This window comes from Ischnura elegans, chromosome X, assembly GCF_921293095.1.
Source record: "Ischnura elegans chromosome X, ioIscEleg1.1, whole genome shotgun sequence".
Lineage (NCBI taxonomy): Eukaryota > Metazoa > Arthropoda > Insecta > Odonata > Coenagrionidae > Ischnura > Ischnura elegans.
The window spans coordinates 66,218,012-66,245,575 of NC_060259.1; the positions used below are offsets into that span (position 1 = coordinate 66,218,012).

At 39.7% G+C, this 27,564-nt stretch overlaps 1 protein-coding gene across 1 annotated transcript; it reads left to right on the forward strand.

Annotated features, from left to right (window-relative positions):
- The first annotated feature begins 9,538 nt into the window (after positions 1–9,538).
- Positions 9,539–26,697, forward strand: LOC124171375. The gene is made up of 5 exons (XM_046550548.1): positions 9,539–10,285; positions 11,705–11,929; positions 12,356–12,601; positions 21,517–21,621; positions 26,337–26,697. Exons 1-4 carry the CDS (start codon positions 9,827–9,829, stop codon positions 21,616–21,618), a joined length of 1,032 nt encoding a protein of 343 aa, XP_046406504.1. The 5' UTR covers positions 9,539–9,826; the 3' UTR covers positions 21,619–21,621; positions 26,337–26,697.
- Positions 26,698–27,564: the final 867 nt, after the last annotated feature.

Below are 27,564 nucleotides of genomic sequence, written 5' to 3' on the forward strand. Positions count from 1 at the left end.
TTGAAACCATGCCATCTTACTATTATTATCAGGGCCGGCTTAAGGGCTGGGCAACCCGGGCGACTGACGGGGGTGAAGTAGCTAGGGGGCGACCAAACGCCCAGTTTCACGCCCAAATTCCCTGCCCCGAGGATGAATATACCATGAACGTAAATTCATGACTATGTGGGAACATAGGCGATAAATTAATGGACGCTTTTACTGAAAAACCCTCAAGAGAATAAAAGAACATATTCACAAAAAATAAAATCCAGAACGAATAATAACAAACCTCTTAAACATATTGGTCAAGAAATATATTTATTAAATTATGTGTAAATTGGTATCGTTAACTCATACACAAAACTGCAGTTCCTTAACCCTTTAGCGCCCAATGTTACTTCTAAGCAACATTTATTTCAAGGACTTCAAATTCATCGGGAATGCGTGTTATTTAGGCAACTTTAATTTCTTTTGAAAGCTGTGTCTTCGGAGTTAATATTTACTTCACATGATGGTGCTTTGTGAAAATCTCGCTTTGATAGGGGAGAATGAAATGAGGTATGAAGAGCGATTTAAAAGTTTCGCTGACATCCTGGTAGTCGGAAAGATTTATTTTCATTGACTATCGTTGAATCATGTTAAGTGATAAATATTATTAAAACATATGCTAGATTTCAATTATCATGAAAGATACAAGCCCATTACTTGTTTCCTATTAAATTTTTAGTTGATTCGAAATTCGTATTGCTTCAAAGCAACAGCAGGTCAACGTAGAGGACATGAGTTAAAAGAAGGAATACACATTCCGAAAATCTGATTTTGTGTTGGAAGACGCTGCTTGGAACAGTAGTTCACCACTACCTCCACATTAACCGCACACGCCATATGACTTACTACTTTTACTACTATGGCTACTACTTTTTATATTATTGGTCCAAAGATATTCTCACTTCCGGAGGAAAAGGAGCGGTTCATTAGTATTTTCCTACTAACGAGAATTTCACCCATTAGAATATACCGGGCGAAAAAACTAGGTTTTCTCCAATTGCGGATGTCATGAGTCACAATCGCTTTCTGCTTTTGATGCGGTATTTACATTTTGCGAATAACAACCACCAAGAGCCCAATAATCATCCTAAATATGAAAAATTGCATAAATTAAGGCTACCTATGACTAAGTCATGTCCAAACATGCAACAAAAGCCCCCATAAGGGCGGCAAGCAAATTCCATTGAAGAGCAAGCGATTACGTTCCAGAGGAGGAGCCAATGAAACAATATATCTTAGGCAAACCTCGCAAGTCGGGTTTCAAAGTTTTAATGAGAGCTGGTCAGTCGGGACGACATTGAAATATATACTTGGAAGGGAACCTGTGAAGACGTGTGAATTTTCGGGCGACATTTTAATGGCTCTAACTAGTGAGTTGCAGGAGTATCATAATTTCAAAGGATATTTTGATGATTAATTTTCTTCCCTTCAACAAGCAATAGCTCTAAAGGAAAGATGAATATTATGGGTGGACATAATTCGCTGTACTAGAATGTGCAAATGTCCTATGTCCTCAGAAGCTGCCCTCAAGTCATGTGGGAGAGGAAGCTAAGACTGGTGAATTGAAAATACTAGTAATGTTGCCTTAGTTCGATGGTTTGATAAATATGCATTGAATTTCGTCTCAATCATGTGGATATGAAAGTTATGAGGATAAGAATGAATTTTGCATGAAATACTCATGTACAGTGGATTTATCTGAGAAAGTTCTTTATCGGCCTAATCTTGCAACATACTGTAAAATTTACATATGTGAAGAAGTTTAGAAAATAATTGCATTAACGTATTCTATCGATTGTATTTACACAAAGTAAGAACAAAAGAATTTATAAATTTCACTGCAAAACATGTTGGGTCTTAATGGGTTCATAGAATTTGGTAGATTGATGGGAAAGATAAGGTTAAAATCCTAGAAAAAAAATTGCTCATTTATCCATTTTTTCACAATTTAATAGTAAAAAACGCAAAAGTTTCCGCCCAAATTTCATGAATCGGTGACGTCATAAGAGTTTTAGCTCGTTAGCTCGTGCAGAGAGAACCTCGTTGGGTGCATTCCGCCGCATTTCGCTCATTGATCATTTGATCATGACGGTCACGACCGTATTCTGCACATTTTATCACCGTCAAAAAGGGTCGAAAAAAGGTCCACTCACCATTAAGTCTGTATTCCGAAAATGACCGTTAACTAGTTTTTTTTTTTTTAAGAATTCTCGTAAAATGCGTAAGCTAAGTTAGAGAAGCGGGCTACTTTTCCCTCATGAGACCTCATTGGAGTAGGATGCCGATATATATGATTCTCTTGAGATGGATTTTGGACGAGCTGGAGCGCATGCGGTTAGGTTTTGGTTTGGTCTGTTATGCCAATTGTATGCATCAAACAGTTAAAAAAAACACCTTTTTTACACAAAATATCAAATTATGTTTTGCGTATTCGAGACTCCTATCAACGACGGAGGCGCTGAATGCGATGACGTACTTTGCCACTATAGCCGAGGCATAGAGGATAGTGTTGTGATGATAACATTGGGGTAATAGGATGAATCGCCGAGCCAGTGCTAAAAATAAAGTCTAAAATGTCATGGAAGATTTTTTTCTAGGTATTGAGGTGGTATTTCGATACCTAGCGCAACGGAAAGTAGCAATAAAGATTCAGGAAGTTATGAATTGTCGCTGTAATATCGGCTAATAGCACACGGTGATTGCTCAAATGGGTCCTAACGACAATAAATTCGAGACTCCGATTGAAAAAACACTATTCCTAGGAGAGTAGAAAAGAAAAATTGTAATACGTTGGTTATAAACTACCGGAACATTGAATGATGAATTATAGCAATGGATGTCAACTGAGAAGTATCACTCATAAATGCGAATACATAAAATCAATTAGATACGACGCTGGCGTCGGCATTTGCGTGCTTTTATTTTCTCTCGTAAATTGACAGAACCATCGAAGTATATTTCCATGCAATCAACGCAGTGGTATTATGAACATTTTGCATAACAAGAGTCAATCGTAGCAATAAATATTAATTTTACTTTCTGGTGATTATTTTCCAACACTATTATATCTATTATCCAGATATAAAAGTGAATGTGGCCATATCGCATCCACACGCTAGTTGGGTCGCCGTACTCTCGCCGGTCGGGGGCCAGAACCGGAGTCGACCGAACGCTCGAAAAAAGGATTTAAAGTTACAGGTTGTAAGTTGGTGCAAGATTTTACTTAAGATTCACAATGTAGAAGCTTAATAGAACGACGTGGTATAAGTAACTTGGCGGAAGTATCTACTTTTTCTCTACGTTTATGTAAAAAAAATTGGCTGAAAACAGGCTCCGCCATTTTGTTATCAATCTATGGTCAATGATGAAAAAAAATCTTTGTAAACCCTCCAAATTTAAGAAAAATAAGTGTTAATTAAGATGGTATAACATTTTTGTCAATAAAATTATTCATGAAACCACTGCTAAATTTGGACAATTATTATAAAAAAATCGAGGGTGGTCGTTATTCGCTAAATAAGTTCAGCTTTGACCTGAAATATATTGTTAACGTTAAGACACAGGAAAGAAATAATCAGGGAAGTCAAGCACAATTTATTTGAAAATACGAATGCGAACCCAGACGGCACAGAATCCTCCGTATCTAATTCGTATGCAGATAGTATCCATTGACTACCGCTCCGTCGCTTTTTGTCAATGGATACTATCTGCATACGAATTAGATACGGAGGATTCTGTGCCATCTGGGAAGTTTCAACGTCCTAGCTCAAAAAAATCTATTCTGAGGTTTTGGCCAGCTTTTTTCGATCAACTGCGAAGTTATGATAGCTTAATGCCAACAAAATAACACGAGAAATCAGAAAATGCCCAACAGAGTCAAAGATCCACGAATATCCAAAGGAGGATCCTCAATTCGCTCCTAAAAGAGTTGTCACCCACCGCGCATTTAAGTGGGTTCATTAAAGTCGCCGCTCACATCGCTGACGGACAAGTCGATCCAAATTTCACTGAGAAATAATGTATAATTAGGGGTGCCGACCTAATTTTACATGCATGGTGACGTTATTAACAAATTCATAACGATTCAATGCTATTCTTCGCAATAACAAATATTAAACTGCCAAATATTGGGAGAAGAAGTGGATCGCATTGCACACATCGTCGTGCCGCGGAAATTTTTGAAACCTGATTAAAATACGACCGAAGTGGCAACAGAAATCTCCCTTCTACGGGATGGAATTCGGTCTCCTCTATGCAGTCCCATTGCAATGATCTCTCAACGTGGTTTCGTAAGGTGATTGTTTGCTATCCTCGAAGCTCTACTTCCGAATTCGGGCGGTAGTTGGCGTCTCACTTGCCTAGATTCTCGAATAGGCACCAGACATCAGCAGCCGATACAGAAAAACTCGAGCGTGGGGCGCAAAATATTTCTTGATCTACCTTCACTATTATCGGAATGAAAAATAAGTCGCATGCAAACTTTGAGAAAGTTTCATTTAAGCTGTCTTTACACGTATACAAGATAATGCTATCTTATGATATAAAAAAGATACAATTGTGGTTCTGCAATGCTAGGCAATGCCGGTCAGTGGCGTAACTATTAGGGGGAGGAGGGAGATAGATCCGAAGCCTCAGAGAAATTAAAAAAAATATTTTAAATTATTGTCTAGTTTTTATATATAATTACTGCATTAACTCAAAGTGAAATTTAAAATGCCAAAATGATGTAAAATGTATTTCCAGGCATGTAATTTTTCAAAAATTTTCTCGGACACCCTGTTGCTCGGAGGGGGGGGGGGCTCACCCCCAGTCCCTCCCATCCCCCCCAAAGCATATTCCTAGTTACGCCCCTGATGCAGATAGTCCCGCAAGGGGGGGGGGGCGCACCCTCTGCGCCCCCATATGTATTCGCCACTGCCAGACATACACAATCTGCTTAAGATTAGAGAGACAACCTATTTCCGTAAGCGTAGCCTCAGTATAAGACGCGTGGACCCTCGCGGTCAAGAAAGTTGGGTTAGGGGGTCAGGGGTAATGTGAGGAATACGGACAGTCGCGGACAAGACAGCTTTGGGCACTGTGCGGAAAGCGGACGTTCTCATCTATCCTTCTTATCTATAGGGGCTTTCTCTTACTCGTTAATGAATTGTAGTTAACAGGTTGTTAACGAAAGTCCTCTCTTTGCAACGATACTGTCTTGTCGAAAGTGAGTTTCTGTATCTAACCTTAACGACAGCTCCTCGTTGCAAAACAAGACCACGGCTCGTCCATAGCAAACAATACACCGTCGGCGCCTGCGAGTGAGGCTTGAATTTTCAACCAATCACAATGCCTAGATTTATTCGTTCGGTAGCATCAAGAGCCAATGCCTAACTACGGTCACTAATAAACGATAAATAGTCACCACAAATAAACAAAAAGCTGCGAAAGAACGCACCGGTTGATTTGGAAAAGAATAATAGATGATGGAAAAAACTGATGAGTATTATTTTAGTAGTGGATTCATTTACTGTTTTTATGATGTGTCGTAATACATTTCCATGAAGAACGATCCATAAAATAAAATAAGGGGGAAATTAGTGTAAATATGCGTGTATATTCAAGGATTCAACAGTCGTCGATGGAAGAATATCGGCAACTTTTGGTGCATGGTGTATCGTAGTTTTCAAGTATAATTATCTTGAAGAGGACTTTGTCTGCTAGTTACTCGTTCACCGACGCCTGTAATAATTTTACTCTCGTAATTAGTGGTGACAATTATTTTTATTAGTATTGTAGCAATGTAAATTTCGGAGTGCATCTTCAGCCACGGCTTGCTTACATCGTTTGCCTTATTTTCGCTCTAAGTCCACAACTTCCACAGTGGTAGTTATTCAATTAGAAAAACTTATTGACACTTTCATCATATTTTGGGATAAAAGTAACAGAAGCAGGCGTTATGTAGTGGAATGACATTCTAAGTATTTTTAAAAATAACACGAAGATGGCAATATTCCACAAGTTTATTGTCCGTACAACGCGTTTAGGTCATTATCAAGTACAAAATAAAAAATATTTTTAAAAATATTTTGGGATGTTTGAAATCAATTCGTTGATAAAAATACCGAGATTACGCGGATGTCATGGAAGGGATCATCGCGAGTGTTGTGATTGTGAACTCGTGTCACATACTTAACGCTTTTTAGTGTCAATTTCTTGAGTAAATATAACGGAAGTGTTAATGTTGTTGGTGTTTTTGTTACTTATAATTATATTCTACGCAAAGCGAAGATAAGCACAATAAGGTAAACAGAAAAAAATGTGCATTTAAGGAAGTAATATAAATATTTTCATAGTCACCCACCATGTTGAGCCATCGACTTACTGATTAAACTCACACAAAAGCAAAACGTAGCATAGGTTAATCGTTGGTAGCCACAATTAGGCATAGAAAATCACTGCAATCAGCAACTGCAAATGATACTAAAATAAGTGTATGCATGTACCCATCAAAGCACAGGCATATTTTTCGATGGGACTTAGTTTAACAGCATTGCAAAAGTTAAAAGTGGCGACCAATGAGTTCTGAGTAAAAGAGGGAAACCGTTATTTTTTTCGTGAACGGTGGCTTTAGCCAGCCAAAAAGGCGTCAAAGAATCCGTCCGTGTTAGGGCCATATTGGTGGTTATTCAAAAGATTGTTCTGAATTAAAACTCCGGCGAAAATTAGGATTCTGAGTATTCCTAAGTCGTCTTCTCTGCACTAGATGCTTGATTACATTTGCTCTTTCCTCAAGAGTGATTAGACCCTACCTAAAAAGTGAAGTCCCATCAATCGAGCCGAAAGAAACTACCGACTAAAAATAATCGAAGCACCATAATTGGAATGTGTAAATATTATTTTCACACCAATTTCCACAAGGTAAATAACTTTCTTAAATCTACTTTAAACAGCATGTTTACTTCCCCGCAAAAACTAATGTCTCTGTTGCCACTTTTTACAATCATTGATTACTGCAAAACGTTTTTAATGCTTTCCACCTCCTTCGCAAAAGTGTTCCTATAATTTTTCAAGTAAAAATACCTTTCGCTAGTAAAATCGCTTTGTTGTAGCAGAAATAAGAACTTTAAAACCGATACCGAAAAACATTATGGCGGGCGTCGATAAGCTTAAGACGTGCTCTCAAGCACCCGGATAAGCTAGCGACATTTTTCATTAGTGCTACCGAGAAAATATCGTTAAGCAAGCGTAGAGAAAACCAATTGTCGTTAGTTAAGATTTTCAATAAGCTAACGACTTAGCAACTTCGATAAGACTTGCTATCGAGTTACTGGAAGATAAAATGCGCGGAGTAAGGATTACCCGATCATGACGTCATGATCTTCCGGTGAATGCGTACCGAATGCAACAGTCCGTAACACGAATTTGATTTCTTTCCTTCTGGTTCGTGGTGATCGAAAGTGAGGAGCAGTTTACCCAAAAACTGCTCCAACAACTGCAACGGCTGACATTTTTCCCCATTTTATTTATTTCCGTGTAAAATGATTTTTATTTCAAGGAATATTGCATTTAAAAACGCAGTTTTCAATTTCTTAAGTTTTTTTTATGATATCAATAATGTATGGCCATCAAAGATGGTTAAAATGTCAAACCTATTGCATGAGTTAAATTCCGTCCTTACGTTACGCTAAATTTTCCACGGAAGTGAGACAAGGGCAAAGACAGCCGCGGAGAAATCAAGGGTAGATGCCTTCGAAATTTGGTGCTACAGAAGAATAATGAGGATCAAATGGATCGACCGAGTATGTAAAGAGAAAATCCTAGGAGAGATGGGAAGCCTCATGAAAACCTTTACAAGAAGACGGAACAACTTTATAGACCATATCTGGAAACATGGTAGTCTGATGAAGACAATCGTCGAGGGACAAGCAGATGGCAAAACGGAAAAGGAAAACCTCGATTGAAATGTATAAAACGCGTAAAGAAGGATGTGCAAGAGGAAAAATACGTAGGTATAAAAATATTAGCATGTTGAAAAATTAAGTAAAGAGCTGCGTCAAACCAATGTTAGGATTATTGACCAGCGATGATGATGTATATTGAGCAAACTCACCTTGATTCTGAAAGATCCTCAGCAGTGGTCGACTTGATGCGTACGGCTCACCTCCTGGAGGTCGGCTGAGTTAATGATGAACCACCAGTGTACAGATCGCGCTTATATAGGGCCAGAAGTCACCGTATGCTCTCCAATAATCCAAAACAGGATATCGCAAGAAGTTATAGCTACATTGTATAAACTTCCTACAGTAATCTTTGGAGTCATGTCACTGCGTAGGCACGTGCATGACTCACCATTTAGCCAAATAGCGACTCCAGGTGGCGGGAAGTATATTTGAAAGTCAACAACCATTAAAAAAGTAACAGTCAGCGCCAAGACTGGTTTCCTAATAATAGGGTAGTTTTCTTCATCAAAGAAAACGAAAGGCATTGATTGCGATTCGTTACCCACCATTAGTGTATTCATAATATACAATTTTTTTGGTTTTAGACGTACCGGTTTAGACGAATGGCAAGGGCCAATTTTATCCTCTTTTGAAAAAGGCCAGATTGGCGCCAATGCGATGCCACTCCACGTGACGTCACAAAGACCTAGTTTCTATACGAGTAGATAGGAGTTTTACATCGTCTGAGGTTACCGATGCTTGCATGAGGCACAGAGCTCAGGAAAACATGACTTAATAACCACATTAAAACTGGCTTAGGTCGGAAAGTTTTCTTCGTTTGATAAGGTATTAATAATCCTTATTTAAGCCAAGCGCTACCAGCTAGCATGGTACTCTGCTACCTGCTAGCATCCTGCGTCGTATCAGCGCTCAGAGCCTCGCCCCAAGGTCACCTCAGTTGCGGCAGCGACTAAATTGAAAAACGGCGGAGTGTTATGGCCTGTTTACACGACAAAATACCACGTACGAGTTAATTTCTGATTTTTATGGACTGGAACGGAACATGAACAAACGCATGGATGAAATTAGAACAGGTTCTATTTTCTGTTCATGCATTTGCACAAGTTGAGTGTTTGCACGGTGCATTTTGACGTGCATGCATGCAGACATTAACTTGTACGAGCTAATCTACCGTATAAACAGTTCCTCAGAGTAAAAAGCCCCACTATATTTCCAGGTCTGATAGAAGCTATAAATTAAGAGATACATTTTGCCGAACGAATAGATACGGGAATTCGTTTTTCCCCCGAACCATAAATGCTAGTCGTATTCTAGTGAGAGAATTTGCTTTTTACATACTGCTGGTGTCCTAACAGCCCCTGCCACCCGCCTATTCTGGCGGCTTGCGGGGTAGTATATAGTAGATTCATCTAGGCTATTGGTCTTTTCAGAGGATGCATGGCGGGCAGTCGTCACAAGGGAATACGCGGGGAGGGGGGAGAGGGGAGCGAGGGAGGGGAGTGGTGTGTCTTAAGCCCTCTGACGACGTGCCTTGATCACATTTTAGCGTACGTTAATAGGAGTTAGGCTGGCAGTTGGTAAATCCGTTACTCCGATGCGAAAAAGGATAGTCATAGGAGCGATTATCTGTAACAATGACGAGTAGAAGAGATATTTGAAGACTTGCCAGGTACAATGTGCGTTAATCACCAATCCAACAATGTTAACGTTTCATTTGTGTACGCTCGGCGATAGAGTCGAGTTCGCACTCTTCCAGTGATTTTTGCTTGCAACCTCATCAGTTTTATCCGTTTTTCGGACGTGAAAAGGCTCAAAACTGGTCGCAGGAGCTGTTGTAGTGTATAGTTGACAAAATGACCATCAGAAAAGAAAAGATTAGTTGTTCCAGCCGTTCCGTGAAGAGTCAGAAAGAGCAACAAGAGGCGCGACAAGTTAGGAGGGCTAATAGAATCGTTGAGAAGATTAAAAAATGGGCTCGTCTGTTTGCGTACATAGACATCCTCATATACATTCTGCTCCTCTCGTACTTGATCTCAAAGGCTCTACAATATTATCCTGGCACACCCACACTGGAGCGCTGGGCTCGCCTTGATTTCTCAGGTGACGAGGTGGACGTTGACGTGACTCCAGAGGTGAGACCTGATGAATCGGAGAAGATTAATGCGGAAAGCAGCCATGATGGCGACGGCGTTGCGAGAAGGGTCGGCGAGCCCGTGCCGTGGGCTGAAGAGCTACTTCGTCGCGAACGGGAAAGGTCACTACCTAATGAGGAGGTGACAGAAGGCTGTAAGAAATTAGGAGCCGATCAAAAGGTACGTCACTCAGAAATGTGTTGGTTAATACTGTAACACTGACAGGGCCGGATTTTGGACGTGGGTGGCCCGGGCCCCATTTTGGTGGGAGGCCCCCCTGTTTCAAGGTGTCGCAATTTGTAACGTAATAACAGGAAATGCGAGTAACACAATTTTCAACAATCAGCATTTATTTACGTCAATGTTGACGACTATACGTTAACCAAAAAACAGCCCAGCTTCACTTCAAATCCCCTCATGCATGATGTATTTTTTCGATTTTGTGAGATTTACCTCTATATTGGCAGAAGGCTAATGCTTGGCGGGCGGCCCAGGGCCCAGGCCCCTTGGGCCCTTTTAATCCGGCCCTGAACGCAGATGCGTACATGAGGCATGTAGCCGGAAATTTTCTTTGGGGTGGTCCTGAATGATAGGCAGGTACATGGGCGTACCCGGGGGGGAGGCAACTGCCCCCCCCCCTAAAAGCGAAAATAAATTTAGCCCAAAGCAAAAGTTATGAACAAATTTTCCTTTTGAAGGAAAATGATATTAGTATTACACATGGAACTAAAATAAAAATAATTATTTTTTCAAGCAAATAATTATAAAAACTACTAAATTGCTGTCATCATCTCCTTAAAATTTTGGTTTCATTAACCTTTTCTGTGCAAAAAAGTTACAACTTGAATGACCACAGCTAGTTTTGCCCCCCCCCCCCCCACCCCATAGTTTTCATTCTGGGTACGCCCATGCCCAGGTAGACTACACTGTCAGGTAATTTGTTGTCAATTCCCTCCCATTGCCGAATCATAAATCAAAATATTATTTCGTTTGGATGTTGGTGAAATTTAAAGTTATCATTGGTTTTTATTGGAATGAATAATGTATGAATGCATGACTGGGTCTCCATTGGTGTTGCTTCTGAAATCAATCTCTTTTTTTCAAAAAAAATATTTTTAACTCTTATCCTCTAGCAGCATTACTTGATATTATCCCATTTTGAGCAAATTTCAAAATTGAGACTCTGATATCAACCCACAACCTTCTGTAGTAAATAGAAAGTCTGAGGTTAAGTCTCCCTGAGATATAGTCGCCTCCTAAGAGGAAGTATTGCATACAGTTGCCACAAAGTAAAAAGAATATTTGAGGAGGAATAGGAGGCACTGAAGCCCCCAAAGCAGGCTATGTGCCGGGCAAGCATGCAAGAAATATTACTTAACATTTCCTCAATCGATGGCAGTAAAATTTATCATTTTAGTCTTATGTTAGCCTTAATGCTTTTTAGCCACTGTTGATTTCATATGTGTACCAACTGCTGCTGGTAGTCAAAGTTTTGAAAAAGTTCTCTTATCTTATCTTTAAAAAACATCTTGCTTTTTAACTTTCCAATAAGGGACTTATATTTCTTTTTTTCATCACTTTCTTTGGTTTCCTCTACAGGTTGGGTCCACAGATGACAGGAAGCAGTTTGAACAAACTGCAGGAGTGAGATTTGCTGAATCAGGGAGTAGTTGTGCAGAAAGCAGCTATGATGGTGACAGCAAGGGAAGTGGTGACCTTGAGGCTGTTCCATGGGCTAAGGAAATTGACCTTTTTGAATCTTTAATCTCACGATCAACGGAGGAAGAGACAGGAGACTACATGATCTTAGGAGCTGACGGAAGAGTAAGCAAATAAATAAATGTATTGATTAATACATTAAAGCACTTGCATACAGGCAAAGGATTTCATATAAAATTTTACCATGGATGACAGTGAAACTCATTTCATGTAATAGTCGTTCTATAATTTTGTTGCTTTTAAACTGCTGTTTATGTCTTGCTGAACCAGGTATTCATTTTGTTTTGAATTGAGTGGAAAAATCTTGCTCTTAAGCATTTAAGTGACCAAATTTTATACTTTTTCATCACCTTTCATGCCTTCTTTACATGTTACATAAAGTTTAAACCATTGTTACATGAGTTAGAAAATTGAAAACCTTAGTTTCTGCAGATGAAATTTAGGAAAGAATTATATCTAAAGGAAAATAATTATATCCTTGTTATTTTTGTAATCTGGGCTATTGAAAATAATCCTGGCATTCTCTCACAGATCTGCTCTCCTTGCCTTGATCCCACTTGTGTCAAGAAGCGGTTTGATGAGATTGCACAAGCAGGAATTGCAGCATCACAGATGGGTCATCTGAAGAGAAGCTACGGTCAGAATGGCACAGCTAGTCGTGATGGCAAGCCTTGGCCTAGGGCTCTGAAATGTCGCTATCCTCAATTGCCAACTTTTATGACACTGCCAAGCGAGGAAGAGGCAGGAGACTATGTGAACTTAGAAGCTGATGGAAAGGTAACCGATTCAAAAATGTATTGGTTAATTCATAAATGCATTTGCATGCATACATGCAAATGATTTTGCATAAAAAATTTCAATACAAGACCGAAAAAAAAATTTTCATTTCATATCCATCATATGCATTTATCATTTTTCATTATATGCTTATGCTGTAGCCGATATTTGAAGTTTAGAGAATGGAGAAAGTCCTGCTCCTTAACATTCAGATAAGCAAATTTTATATTCTTTCACCTCTTCATTTATCTGCCAAAATAATATACATCATCTTTACATAGATGGGAAAAGTGAAAAGGGTAGTTTTTGCACATGAAATTTAAAAAATAATTACATCTTTAGCAAAATTGTTGTGCCTTTTCAATTTTTTCTCAGTCCTTTCTGAAGGAATGTATAAGCATATCCTACACTTCCATATTTGAGAGGAAAAGGGAGATTTCACGATTGTGATAAAAAGAAATAAATTAATTAGGGTCTACTCCAATTTAGTGACTTGATATTTTTATATTTGCCATCCATGATGCCAAGGAAATTTGAGAGGAAAATTATTATTTCTCAGCCCAAAAAGATGAGAGAGGAGAATTGTGAAAATTTTAGGACCATTAGCTTGACCACAAATGCTTTTATGTTTGGTATAATTATAATGATTACTTAATATAATTGCTCTTTGAGTACAAGAAAACAATACTCTTATAAAAAACTTGGATAGGGCCCTCGATGCATTTATATACTGCACACATGTCACTGCCGGACATGATGGCTATGTGTTCCTGTTGTGTCTGGAGTTTATTGTCTTGTTGAGGAAGCAGGATTGGTCCCATGATTCCTTTTTCCCTAAAAGCAATTAATCATCAAAGAAAATCTGATAGGATTATGATAATCAATTTTCCCAGCACAACTCCTATCTTCATGCATTAACCCTTACATTTTCTCGGCAATTGCTGACCTCGGTGGAGTCAGGGTAAAATCCTTGCCTGCCCAACCGAAGGTAGCATGTTAGAGTTTCACCTCGGAAGGTTGCCCCTATTCAAGGCATGGTTTTTCTTGCATGTTAAATTGTTAAATATAATGAAAACCCTGGTGTAAAGCCCATATAGAACTGTTTTCGTTGACATGGAAATAACTAAATAAAAAAATTTCTGTTTCCACTCCCAAAAAGCTAAAGCCTTATTCAAGAATACGTCATGTATTATCGAAAAAAATGCCTGTATTAACAAATTATTTTGTTCATATAGAACACTAAATACTGTAGGATAAATATCATTCATCCGGAGAAACATTTATATCCAGTATTTATATTAACTATCTCCAGTATAAACTGAAACTAACTCAAAATATAATTAATAATTTTTTTTACATGGGATTGCACATAGGGCTATTGTATCGGAACCTTGATCATCCAATGATTAAGATTGCATAATGCATGATCCACAATGGTTATAATTCCATGCTTAACACCAAAATTTTTCTAAATTACTTTTGAAAAATCTCCGGGGCATTACTGATACCATTAGGCATCCTGAGGTACATACAACAGCTTAAGGGAATTGAAAAGCGGTGTAAAATAGATAATTACCCATCCAAGCACATCTCCTGAAAAATCTCTTTAAATCAAATACTGAGTAGCACTGTTTCCCTGAAATTTTTTCATATGGCTGTTCTAGGGATTGGATTTCATGAAAATATCTCACGTTGGCTTGGTTGGCACTAAATCCAATCTCAACTTTCCAGACGGCTTCTCCTGAATAACTTAATTTCTTGCTTATGCCTTAGGATCTAGTTGGCAAATTTTCTATACCATACCCTCAGGGGCGCAGCTAGAAATTTAGGCTAGGGGGGGTTTCAGGCGCAACTAATACTGGGTTGTCTGGGGATGTGGTATACCCACTAGGGTAAGCGGGAGTTGTGGGGGCCCTCCGCCAGAAAAAAATTTAAGATAAATTGTTCAAAATGCTGAGTTTTACGGCCTTCGGAGGGATATTTTGTCAATACTCACACTATTCTATAAGCAATATTAATCCAATTAAGTAACATAGATTTAACTTAAAAATTTCTCTGAGCTCTGGGGGGGGGGTTTATCCCCCAAACCCCACCCCCCCTCGCTGCGCCAATGCATACCCTTTTTTACCTGCCTTTTTTATTCTAACTTTAACTAAGGGTTTGTTCTGAAGCAATTAAGTAGGTGGCTTGCATACACAAATAACATATTCCTTAGTATTTATTTTACCCTCTTGGGGTAAGCTACTAACTCCATTAAAAACATCTTAATTTTCCTTAATAACCTCTGCTTCGAAGTACATATACTGCTCACTCTTTCGGCGAGGTTAAGCTATATTCAGGATATAGGACTAGCAGTATGGTGCTATTGAAATCTGTTATTAGAAATATATGTATATAATATGTATACTTGGATTTTTTCCTCATATAACACAGTAAGTTTATTTTTCCTGCAGCAGGAATTACCATACCACCCCAAGCCTCAACTTGAACATCAGGGGGAACTGATGCTTTTCACTTTTTCATTTTCAATCTGCATAAATGAGAATTTAAGTCTCAGATATCTGGGGAAAGTAGCCCTGAATATAAGACAGGGTCTTCTTTTTCACCTTCGATATGCTCACTAGTTCAGTAACCACATCATCATTAGTCAACAAGCCTAAGATTGGATTGACGCATCTCACAACTCCTCTCTCATATACACTAGCCTTTTCATAGCAATGTATTTCTTCTCTTTTACATCCTGTATTAACTGTCCTATGTAACTAATTGGAGGCCATTCTTTGCCCTTCTTCCATTCCACCTGCCCTTCAACAATCCTTCTACAATCGTTTTCATCAGGCCACCAGCCTCATTATGTAGCCAAGTAAGTTGTTCTATCTTCTGCTTAAGGTTTTTAGAAGACTTCTCTTTTCCCCCACTCTTCTTAGCACTGCTTCATTACTTACACGGTCGATCCATTTTATCTTCATTATTCTTTGGTAGCACTACATTTGCTTCCATGCTTGACATCTCTGCTGTTGTCAACCTCCAAGCCTCGCTTCCATAGAGAAAAATGCTACATATGTAGCACCTGATTGATTGTTTCCTTACTTCTATGCTAGTATGTATTCTCAGCTGTAAGAAGATTCTTATTTTTGTAGAAAGCTCTCTACATGTGCTATTCTACTGACTATTTCTTTCTTGCTTCATCTACCATTGGTCATTCGGCTTTTGTCGATTTTCAGCTTATATCTGTTCATTGTCCTTTCCATAGTTGTCAGTCTTCTTCAAGTCCTTCTCTGTTGAGTTAAGAACATTTATCTTGCATTTTTTTATTAGCTCCACTGGAATATCATTTATTCCTGGGGCCTTTTTCTTTCCTAGGTCTCTTATTGCAGAGTCAAATTTCTATCTTAAGATGCTGGCTCCCATCAGCCTTTTCTACTTCACTTTCCTTTTCCATAATTTTTTAGCTAAGTTTGCTTCTGTTGTATAACTCCTCAAGGTACTCTTTCAATCTCTCTCCTTTATCTTTGTTTCAAATTAAAATATATCCATACTTGTCCCATATAGTATCACATTTTTACTCTGTTCCTTGAAATGGTTCCTCACTATTCTATAAGCCGCTTCCACTTTTGCTCGTACGAGGTTATTTTGCGCGTCCTCACATATGTTCCTTATCCAAGCTTCTCTAGCTTTCCTTGCTTTCCAAAAAATCTCATTCCTTATTCTATTGTAGGAAGCCTGTCCTTCCACAGTATTCACATTCTTATACTTTCTGTGTTTTTCAAAGAGATCTAAGACATCTGAAGGGGTACTCCGGTAGTAAACCTCACTTCAATAAAGTAAACGAAAGTAAATTCGACCACGTTTATTGCGATGGTAAGCGATACACTGGCTCAATGCCTCTCACGCACGATAGTCCTTTGTTGCCGTTTCGTCCGCATTTCACTTTCGCGGCGCCTCCCTGGAGCTAGGTTCCACATACCCTGGTGGCGGTAGCAGGGACCTCAGCCAGGTGGCTGGCCTTGGTGACGGCGCTTGAAATTAAGAGCTCTGCCACATCACCCCCCTAGTGTGGAGAGAAAAAAAAGGGAAAACAAAGAAAAGACAGAAAATTGGCAAATATTTGGAGGAAAAAAAAATTGGAAAAGGTTAGAGTTGGTAGTCCAGCAGATGCTGAGGGAAACGGACATGCCTCTTAGGGCGGCCTTTAGGCAGTGTATGTTCTGCCCCTTGAGCTGCAGGTGTAATAGTTGGGCCATCAGCTGGTGGGATGCTAGGAGATGGCAACACATGGGCTGCTGGCTGCCTCCTTGTGGCTGGGATGAGAATTTCGCTCCTCTCCTCAGGGATGAATGGCTCCTCAGAGATGATGTAGGCAGGTTTCAGGCGGTCAATGGCAATGTTGGCATCACGGTTTGGCAAACGTACTTTGTAGGTTTTACCATCCCTCTGAAGGACCTTGTACGGGTCATTGTAAGGGGCCTGGAGGGTATCATGACTTGCATCATGACGCACAAAAACGTGGGACGTTGATGGCAGGTCCTTAAACATAAAGGCATGCCGTGAGCCATGGCGTGCTGCTTGTCGTGGACTCAGGCCTCGGAAGTGCTCCTAGAGCTGGGAGGTGAAGTAGGTGGCGTTGGGGGTGGGGCCATTGGTGGGGGAAAGGAACTCGCCCGGAAGGCATAGTGGCTCACCATATACGAGCTCTGCTGGAATGGCTTGAATATCCTCCTTCAGTGCAGATTGGAAACCCAAGAGTATCGCCGGCAGTACATCCACCCACTGCTGCGTGTTGTGGCAGCGGATGGCAGATTTTAATTGGCAGTGGAAGCGCTCCACCATCCCGTTTGCTGCCGAATGATATGCCGATGTCCTCAAGAGGACTGCACCTGCTATATTGGAGAGCTGGTGGAAAAGAGCACTCTCAAATTGCCTGCCTTGGTCTGTGGTGATTCTCTGAGGCATGCCGAAGCGTGACAACCAATCCCCAAGGAAGGCACGTGCCACGGTTTTGGCGGAGATGTCTCCCTCAGGAATGGCCTCAGGCCACCGTGTAAAGTGGTCTACACATGTGAGGCAGTAGCGATAACCACGGCATATGGGGAGGGGACCAATTAGATCAATATGGACATGTTCAAATCTCCTTCCTGGCAGAGTGAAATCAGAAAGGGGTGAGGAGACGTGCCGTGTTATTTTGGATCACTGGCAGGGGATGCACGAACGAGACCACTGATGGCAATCTTTGTTTATTGATGGCCACACAAAACGAGTAGTCACTAATTTGGTGGTGGCTCTCACTCCAGGGTGTGCAAGGTTATGGATTGAATTGAATGCTTGGCGACGGAAAGCTGGTGTGACATATGGTCGAACGTTTGAGGTTGACGTATCACACATTAACTGAACACTGCACCCGGGGATTGGCACTTTCTTCAGGATTAATGATGACTGGGAGTTGAGAAGGAAGGCCAGTTCCTTGTCCGTCTCCTGGGAACGGCCTAGTGCTTCAAAATCAATAACATTAGTGACTTCTTCAACTCAGGACAAAGCGTCCACAACAACATTATTGGTCCCCGCTACGTGACGGATATCCGTTGAAAATTGGCCTATCAAGTCAAGGTAGCGGAATTGCCGGGGTGAGCACTTATCAGACTTTTGATGGAATGCATATATCAAGGTCTTGTGGTCAGTGAATATTGTGAAAGTTCGCCCTTCTAACATGTGTTTGAAGTAGCGAACTCCACGGTAAATTGGTAATAGCTCCCTATCATATGGTCTATAATTCTTCTCTGCGGCATTGACTTTTTTAAAGAAGAAACCCAACAGTTTCCAGCCGGTGTCAGTTTTTTGCTGAAGAACTGCCCCCATGGTAAAATCCGAGGCGTCGGTAAAAAGGCCTAGGGGGAGGGAGGGAAAAGGGTGGGCGAGGAGGGCAAAGTTGGAGAGGGCGTCTTTGCACTTTTGGAACGAGAGGCGCAATTCAGGCGTCCACGTAATCTCGTCATTGCCTCGCACTCCACCATGCAATAAATCATTAAGTGGTGCCTGTAATGACGCCGTGTTGGGTAGAAAACGTCTGTAAAAGTTCACCATACCCAAAAATTGGTGTAATTGCTTAATAGTAACAGGCTCCGGAAATTCTTGGATGGCACTAACCTTGTCTTTTAATGGCTTTGTGCCGTCAACACTGACACTATAACCTAAAATGTCACTTGAGATACACCAAAAACACACTTAGAAGGATTAATAACAACACCATAATCACTAAGCCTAAGGAAAAGTTCGCTTAGGTGGGGCTCGTGCTCATCCTCGTCCTTAGAGACGATCAAAATATTGTCCAAGTAGGCATAAGTGAAATCGAGGCCTCTGAGCACCTCGTCAATGAATCTCTGAAATGTCTGCGCCACATTGCGGAGTCCATACGACACGAATGGAAATTCAAAAAGTCCAAAAGGTGTGGTAATGGCGGTTTTGGGGATGTCTTCCTGGTTTACAGGAATTTAATTATATATCCTTACTAAGTCTATGGTGGAAAAAACTCGGGCACCACTCAGGGAAGAGGAAAAGTCCTCTATGTGGGGGACGAGGTAGCAATCTGGTACTGTGCGCACATTCAAAGCACAGTAATCACGTCGGGGTCATCACTTGAAGGGCTACTCCGGCAATAAACCTCATTTCAATAAAGTAAACGAAAGTAAATTCGACCACGTTTATTGCGATGGTAAGCGATACACTTGCTCAATGCCTCTCACATGCGATAGTCCTTCTTCGTTGCCGTATTGTCCGCATCTCACTCTCGCAGTGCCTCCCTGGTGCTAGGTTCCACGTACCCTGGTGGCGGTAGCGGGTACCTCAGGGTCCCAGGGCAACGACCTCAGCCAGGTGGCTGGTCTTGGTGACGGCGCTTGAAATTAAGACTCTGCCACACATCATCTGTGATCCATGGCTTTTTCTTAACAAATTTTCTTCTCCCTAGAACTTCTCTAGCGACCTCCTGAAACCCTATTTTGATATTTATACATGAACGCTGTCAATATTTGCCCCAGGTAGCTTTTGCAGTCCTTTATCTGGTTGCTAAGCCGTTCCTTAATATAAATTTGCTTTAAAATATAGTCAAGTTGAAATCTTCATCTGTCTCCTGGCATTTTCCATGCTCACATATCTTCTTCACATGTGATTCTTAGAAAGCGTGTGGGCAACCACTAATTTGTGTTCTACCAAGAATTCCAGCAGTCTTTATTCTCTTTTATTTCAACTTATTAATCCATATTTTCTGGTTATTCTTCAATCCTGACCTTCACTGATGACAGCATTCCAATCACCTAAAACAATAAGGTTTTCTTCACCCCTTACCTGTTTGATTACTTCCTTCATATTTCCAAATGGGGGACTACTTTACCTCCAGAATGTTTTACCTGGGAGAATTTCATCAGGTCTGATTATTTAAAAGTTGGAAGACCTGCGACTCCTCGGGATGTTAATGTGGTGTTTTCCCTTGCCTTCCACATCACAGTACTACAGCCATTAATGTTAATGTTACCATGCCTGTAGTGAAATGAGTATTGCTGTACTGACTACCACCACCTTCACTAATGCGAAGAAGAGCTGCTGCCCTTTCCCCTGATAATAGGGGGCATAATTGTTGGTGGCTTCCCATCACCAAGTCACTGCATCTTTACAGGCATAATGTATCTTTTAAATGGCCTATCTTACTCAGGGATGGACCCATGCCACATGGGAATGCCACTGCTTTTTGTTCACCATTGCTTATTTGACAAGTAAATTCGCTGATATCGCAGCTAACCTCTATATGTATCTAGAGGCTGACCCATCATGCGCTACCCGGTGGAAACACTCGTTGGATTAAAGCTCTGCCATGAGACTAGAAATACAAGCTTGAATAAATTTTTACCACAATACTTCTTGCACAAAAATTTCTCCATATCTCTCTTTATGTGCTCATTGAAAGAGAAATAAAATGTCACTTTAGCAAAACTGCCTTCACATGGAACACAGAAGGAAATTTGTTTAAGCAATTCCTTGCATCACAAATTCAAATGTCCCACAGTAAATACCATGGTAAATAAAGTTGCACCTTGACTGAATGACAGGTGTGAAAGCCTTGAGTTCCTCTTGACTCGATGACATTGTCTGCTAACTTTTTTCAGGTTTGTCATTCAGTTCTGATCACGTTACACAAATGGGTTGAAATATTGGCACCACTTTGTGAAAAGAGATTGATCTTTCTCAAATCCTATGATTCTAACTACATACCTTAGGGCAGTTCAAGGTTTACTGAACTGACATAATGATCAATGTTGAGGAGCCCATATCGGAGGTCTTGCCCCGGGAAGAGGTTAAATTCAAAGTGTGTCACAGCACCGAAACCCTATCATGATTCACACCACTTGATTCAGTTAACCTGCTTAACCTTATAATTATTTTTTTTTAAACATTGTTGAATTTATTTTAAAAGGCAACTATCGTCAAACATGGGAAATAAAAACTACCAATATATTTTTGCGATTTCACAAAGCATAATATGACTTAATCATTTTCTTGAATTATTGAGGGGGCTCCATCCCCCCAAAAGAATCTTTGAGGGGGCTCGGGCCCCCTCAGGCCCCATGGAGTCGGTGCCACTGGTGCTGTATACAGAAATAATTTTTTCCATTGTTTGCTGCTACATTCATAAATTATTATCAAACCAGCTTTGTGCCTTTAACTAAAAATCCTGCCATGTGACCATGAATTCCAAGTTCCAAGTTTCCCACTTCTCTTATTATTATCCTTCCCGAACAACCCCAGGTGGCCTGCTAGTTTATAAGAAATCTTATCAATTCAACCAAAATAAAAAAATGTTAATGGCAAACATCGAAATGCCTTGCTTCAATTGAATAATATGTGCGCTGTTCTTCTTCATGTTTCAGGAGCAGCATTTTGGGATGAACAGGATCATCATGACTGGAATCATTGCATTGGTCTCATTTATAGCATATAAAATGGCGAAGGAATCACTTCTAGTTCTATAAACGGTAACTGAAGTATAATCGCAAAATATATAATTAGATACGTTTTTTGGATCAAAAATGTTTTAAGCATTGAACTAATAGCAAATGCAATTACAGTCAAACCTTGACAGGTGAGAGCTCAAGGGACCGGTATTTTTTCTAGCTTACAGAAGTTTCTCTCACTTTCCCAGATTCTCTCTTACAATTGTTCCAGAAATGCCACTCCCACTTATAGGGCTGCAAATACGGAAGTAGGAGGAGGAGTGTGTTGGAAATCCTCAATTACTGACCTATTTTTTATATAATTATCAATAAACTTTAAATTATTTACAATGTTTATTTAACACTAGGAGGACGGGAGATTCGCGCTACCTAGAAGGACGGCTAGGGGTCATTTGACCCCTAAAATGAATTTTGGAATAAAACGCCTAATTTTCAACCAATATTCAGTTCAATCGTATTAATTGTTGACTCAGCTCATTAAAAACAATATTTAACATTATTACATATTATTTCCATCGTCAAAAATTAATAACAATTATTTTAAAGAATCATGAATTAAACCGTGTGTAGTAGTCGATTGCAAATCAAATAATGAAAATACATACACTCAATACAAAAGTTGTGTTACATGTTTAAACAATAGGGGAACTGGGTTTACGAAATTTGCATTAAAATTTTTAAAACTTATTACTTTGTTGTAAATCTCAGACAGACAGTATTTATTCAGCGCTGTTTCCACAAAATATTTTTTTGCGCTGAATGCGTTCATTGGACGATTTATTCATCTACATCTAAATCTACACAATAACCCGCAAGCCGCTTAAAAGCGTGTGGCAGGGGGTGTTAGGACACCAGCCATTTGCATATGAAAAGAAATTTGGAAAATGGAAAGGAAATTGATGCAATGATTCAATTTGATGGTACATATTTGGCACCTTTTTCTTTTTTGTGCCCGTGGAGATATGGCTGTTGGATTTGGAGACGTGTAAATAAATTGATACATGCTATCCATCATATCTACTCCTGCCTTGATTTTATTATGAAATAGGATGGTCTCTGGTATTCTTTTATTCGTTTCGGAAATAGTGTCGTCTGAGACGATGTTGCTGAGTAAAAGTACATTATTGTTCTAGTTTGCCTGATTCTACGTAAGAGTATGGCCTAAGGTATTTTTGAACACTCGCGTTGGAAATACACAATATGGAAATTCATTTGGGCTGTATTTTCATTTCACATCTGTCAAAACCCAGTACTCGATTCCAAATTTGTCTGGTTTATTTGGAATTTACCTCATAAAAGGACAGCTGCATTTTGTTGGATAGAGCTGTGCATTTGCTATCACACCAAAGTCGTCATCGAATTCACTATCTTGGACTTCGTCGCTTCCATCACACGCAGATTTTGATGGATTGGTCAGAATGTCCTTGAACATGTTTACGATTCACTTCCAGACTGATCTTCAATATTCCCTACAGCTATTTGAATCGCGACGATTCTCTTCTCTTGATATATTTCTTGACTTCTTACTTTCTTCCTCAACTCACTACTGATATGCATGCAAAAAAATCTACAAACGAAAGCGCATTATGGTAGAATCTTCTCTAGTTGCATTGGAGGTATAGAGAGCTAGAGAGCATTAGAAATTCATACAAAAGGACCAAATTTTCAGAAGTAACGCTAATTGCCGTTCGAAAGGCAGGGACTCAACCGCCAACCGTATCCTGATTCGTATCTTCCAAGACCTTGCAGTAATACTTCTTTTCCGACCTACGTGCGGATTCCAAGGGTAGAATTTTACAGTCCACCCAATTCCTCCGCTCTCTCAAAAGGAGACAGGATTTTTCCCCAGGACGCAGCGTGCAGTCAACCCGCCCCAAACCCCGACGGGGTCAGGCGGCACTAATGCTGGACACACGGCAAAGGGGCTAGGTCAAGTGACAGTGCCGTCAAGCCAGAAAAATGAAAGTTATTCGTAAACCTGATGAGTCGATATTGAAAATAATGTCTCTAAGAGCTCTGAATCTTGGACGATGGAAAATAATTCTTGGGATACGTGACGATTTTCCGGTGTGGGTAATACAATAATCATTGAACAATAAATAAAACAAAATTAAAATATCATAATTACATGAATTTACGCAAATCAAGGATTGAAAAGGTTTGGTTCCCTTTGCTGCCCAAAAAATATCGAAAGATTGTACACAACAAGTCGCTATGCCTAGGTTTTCGAATACAGATAGGAGCCCTTGGGACGAAACTGGCATTGAACCGGGTACTTCCATATTCAAAATGAAGCAAATCATCTACCACACTAGCCTCTTGCTGATTATATGATATACATGGCACTAAAGTGCCCACAGGCAAGGAAATAGCGCGAAAACCAGTTGTGGGTCAAAAACCCCTAGCCGTCCTTCTAGGTATAACACGTCATAAAAATTTAAATCAAAGCAATATTGTTGAATTTTCACTAATTTATCAAAATATAGACCAAAATGAACAAAGTCAAAGAGTTTCAAAATTTCAAAAAATATTTTAATAAGAGAAAAATAATTTTGAATTCTGAAAATGGGTCAAATGACCCCTGCCGTCCTTCTAGTGTTAAAGGAACCTGTGGTACAATTAATATGTTTTTCAATCTCATAAATTTCATCAAAAATAGATTGTTATCTTTTTGAAATGACTCTGCGACAGCATACATATCTCTATTCACTGCATTCGAAGATGCAACAATTTAAAATTCTGAAATTTTCTTCGAAATAATATCAGTGTCCCTCTTTCTTTCTTAAGTTCTGTCAAAGTGCGTGCTAGGAATTGATGTGTGTGTTAATTTCATGAAGAACGTGTTCACTTCAAGTCAACATTAACAAAAATGTATACAAGTCTAAAGTTTGAGTGTGACATAGGTTTCTCATCATTCGCTATTGAGTCGGACAGCATACATACATTTCCCCATCTGAAGTCTGCCAAAAAATCTCTCACTTATAGACATTCCTATATTCTCACTCATCAAGGGTAAAAATGACGGGACCTGGCACCAATGAGAACCCAAGGGGGGTTCTTTCAGGGTTACAACCACTGGGGCCAGGACTACAACTGATACGCCCGCACTCCTGGGGAGGGGTGTAGAAGGGAAGGAAATAAGGAAAGACGTACCGCCGTAATAGTTGCCTGACGATGCCTCTGGGGTAGGGATAGGGTTGGAAGGGTGGGGAGGGAAAACTCTCGCTGCTATGGAAGCGACAAAACCATATTTTTACGTTTCTACAGAAAGAAAAAATTTCCTATGAGGAAGGAAATTTATTCGATTTTCCATAGACACGGATCTGGCAATGAGTCTCACTCATAGAGGTTCCTCACTCATCCAGTTCTCGCTTATCAAGGTTTGGCTATTAGCTGAATTTATTGTTTTCCCTGGCTGCATGAAATATACAAGCAATTCACCTTTTTGAGCCCAAAAAATGGTAGCATAACATGCTAATTTTTGAAGGATCTCCTGAATATTGTTGGTATTGCTTGGTGATTTTTGGTGCATCCATTATTGTGATTATTACTATGTTTCAGGTGTGTCAAATTGACTCACTGTTGATTTAAAAAAAATTCTCTTTTTTCAGCATAAAGTTCAAGACATGTCAATTCTGAAGATATTGTGGTTATCACTCCACAGTTCACACAAGACAGGCGACTCAATGGAGGGAATGATTTTTAATGATACTGCGACTCACCTTAAAATGACAACTAATGCTTGTAATTGACTGAGCATTTGGTCAGACACTGAGGGGTGGGGGGACGACATCTGCCCGGGCAGCAGATTTAAGGGGGCGACAACATTTGAACATTTTATTAAAAACATTTTATTATTCATTTTTTCAACTTTATAATACCACAAACAATACGGCCTAATTTTATTTGATTTTGTTGCATATTTTATAAACCTTGTTACACTGACACTGTACACCAAATTATTTTATTCATTATAAGACAAGGCACAAGAGTTAACATAATTCATACATACGGTAAGTAAATTCAACTGCCGCATCTCAAAAAATAGCAAATTGATGCATTATATTTTGGTGTTGGGGGAGGAGGAGGGAGGGAGAGGGAATCAGTCGATGGGGGCAGCAAACTGATATTTGACCCCCCGCTGATAAAACTCCTATTTCAGGCCCTGCGTATGGTACAGAGAACATATCATTACCCTCTGTGCACAGTGTCTGCCTGTCACTTGTATGGTGATTTTTCTGAGAGAGAGGTTGAAAAATAACAGCCTCAGTAAAAATTATATTGGGTATTTAATATTGAGCTCAGTTTCTGGCTACTGTGCAACCACTGTAAGTACTTTTGCATGCAGGGGTGCAGCTAAGAATTAAGGCTGGGGGGGTTTAGGTGCAACTAATACCGGGGTGAGTGTGGGTATGGTATACCCACCAGGATAAGCGATAGGTGCGAGATTAATAAATAGCGGAATTTTAAGATAAATGGTTGAAAATGGTGAAATGGATTAAACTTAAAAATTTCTCGGAGCTCTTTGGGGGGGGGGGGTTTATCCCCTAAAACCTCCCCCTCGCTGCACCACTGCTTGCATGTATTTATTTCATGATGCTGACTCGTTTTGTGGAGATTAATTCATCAGCAGACTCTAATGCCCTTTCTTCCATGCAAATTTTTACATTCAATAAGTGTGTTAACTGCTACTATCACCCACCCTAATCATCACTCTTTCTCCTTTCTCTTTGAAGGTTTGTTTTTACGCAAAGGGCCCAGTGATTCAGATATTGTTCCTCTGACAAATGGAAGAATTTTGGCTAAAGTGCAATTCTATAGTGTTTCTTGATTTCCTGCCTATTGTAATTAAAGTTTATCAATCGGCTCCTCTAAAAGTTTCATTGTGTTTGTCGAGGAGCAGAATAAAAGATTTTGTGTTAATTTTTATTTATAGGGGAATGTCGGTAGAAACAAACTTTGTGTCCCCACACTTGTGGGTGAATGAGTTGTAACTTCTTCAATTTATTGCAGAAGATATTTGAAATATAATTGATAATTGAGTACAGATTCGCTGGCTTCAGCATGCTGGTTAAAAAAGTGCGAGAATAGTTCTTGAGCACAGTTATTCTTATAACATGTTTATTTTTAGTACTTAATGTGTCTATGTTGAAAGTAATAAAATCAAAAATAATAACAAATTCTTGTACATGTTTTAAATTCTTGTTAATACTTGAAATCTTATTTCTTGGTAGCGCAACATGTCTCACATATTCTTTCTTTCTGCAGCCCTGCAGGTATACCCACACCCCTGCATCATAGGGGCACTTTATCTGGATTGGGTGAGATAGCATTTCCTAAAAGAGGCATTGCTAACCATGCAAAACTAATGAGTTTTAAAATAAACTAATATGTAGTTACAACTCTCTGATATCTTGGTATATACACACTACTGTAAACAGGGAAATATATTTAAAGTAGCAAATATTTCGTATTGTAAATATGGCTTACAGCCCAGAATTCATAATAAACTTTATGCTTTCATGTGTAATAATATTTGGAAAGTATCCTCACTTACTTCATGAGACTACTTCAGAGTTGATTCTCTTACTTGCAGACTTCTTCAGAGTTGGTTTAAAAGTTACAGTCCATGGCATTTTTAATTAATATGAACTTCATCGCATCTTAATGGTTCAAGGGAAGAACCTGACACTCTCGACCAGAGAGAAAATCAGCTGATACATTATGCTCACTGTGTAAATAGACAATAAATGTTCTAAAACATGGTCGCTTTGGCAAAAAGGGCGACAATTTTCTAGTTCTGCACCAGGCAAACGTAAAGCACCAGGAGGTATGCTGGTGGTTTGCCATTGAAGGGACTTGTTGCCTCACTCTCGTTCCTCTACTTTGTTAAGTTGGTCCACCTCCACAGATTCTATGGCCTTGCACACTCAGAGGGGAAAAGCTGAATCATGGTGTGGTTTG

Coding starts and splice junctions, on each gene's coding strand:
- LOC124171375 (XM_046550548.1), top strand. CDS start 9,827: ATGACCATCAGAAAAGAAAAGATTAGTTGTTCCAGCCGTTCCGTGAAG. Junction 10,286..11,704: donor AATTAGGAGCCGATCAAAAG/GTACGTCACTCA, acceptor TTTCCTCTACAG/GTTGGGTCCACAGATGACAG. Junction 12,602..21,516: donor ACTTAGAAGCTGATGGAAAG/GTAACCGATTCA, acceptor TTCATGTTTCAG/GAGCAGCATTTTGGGATGAA.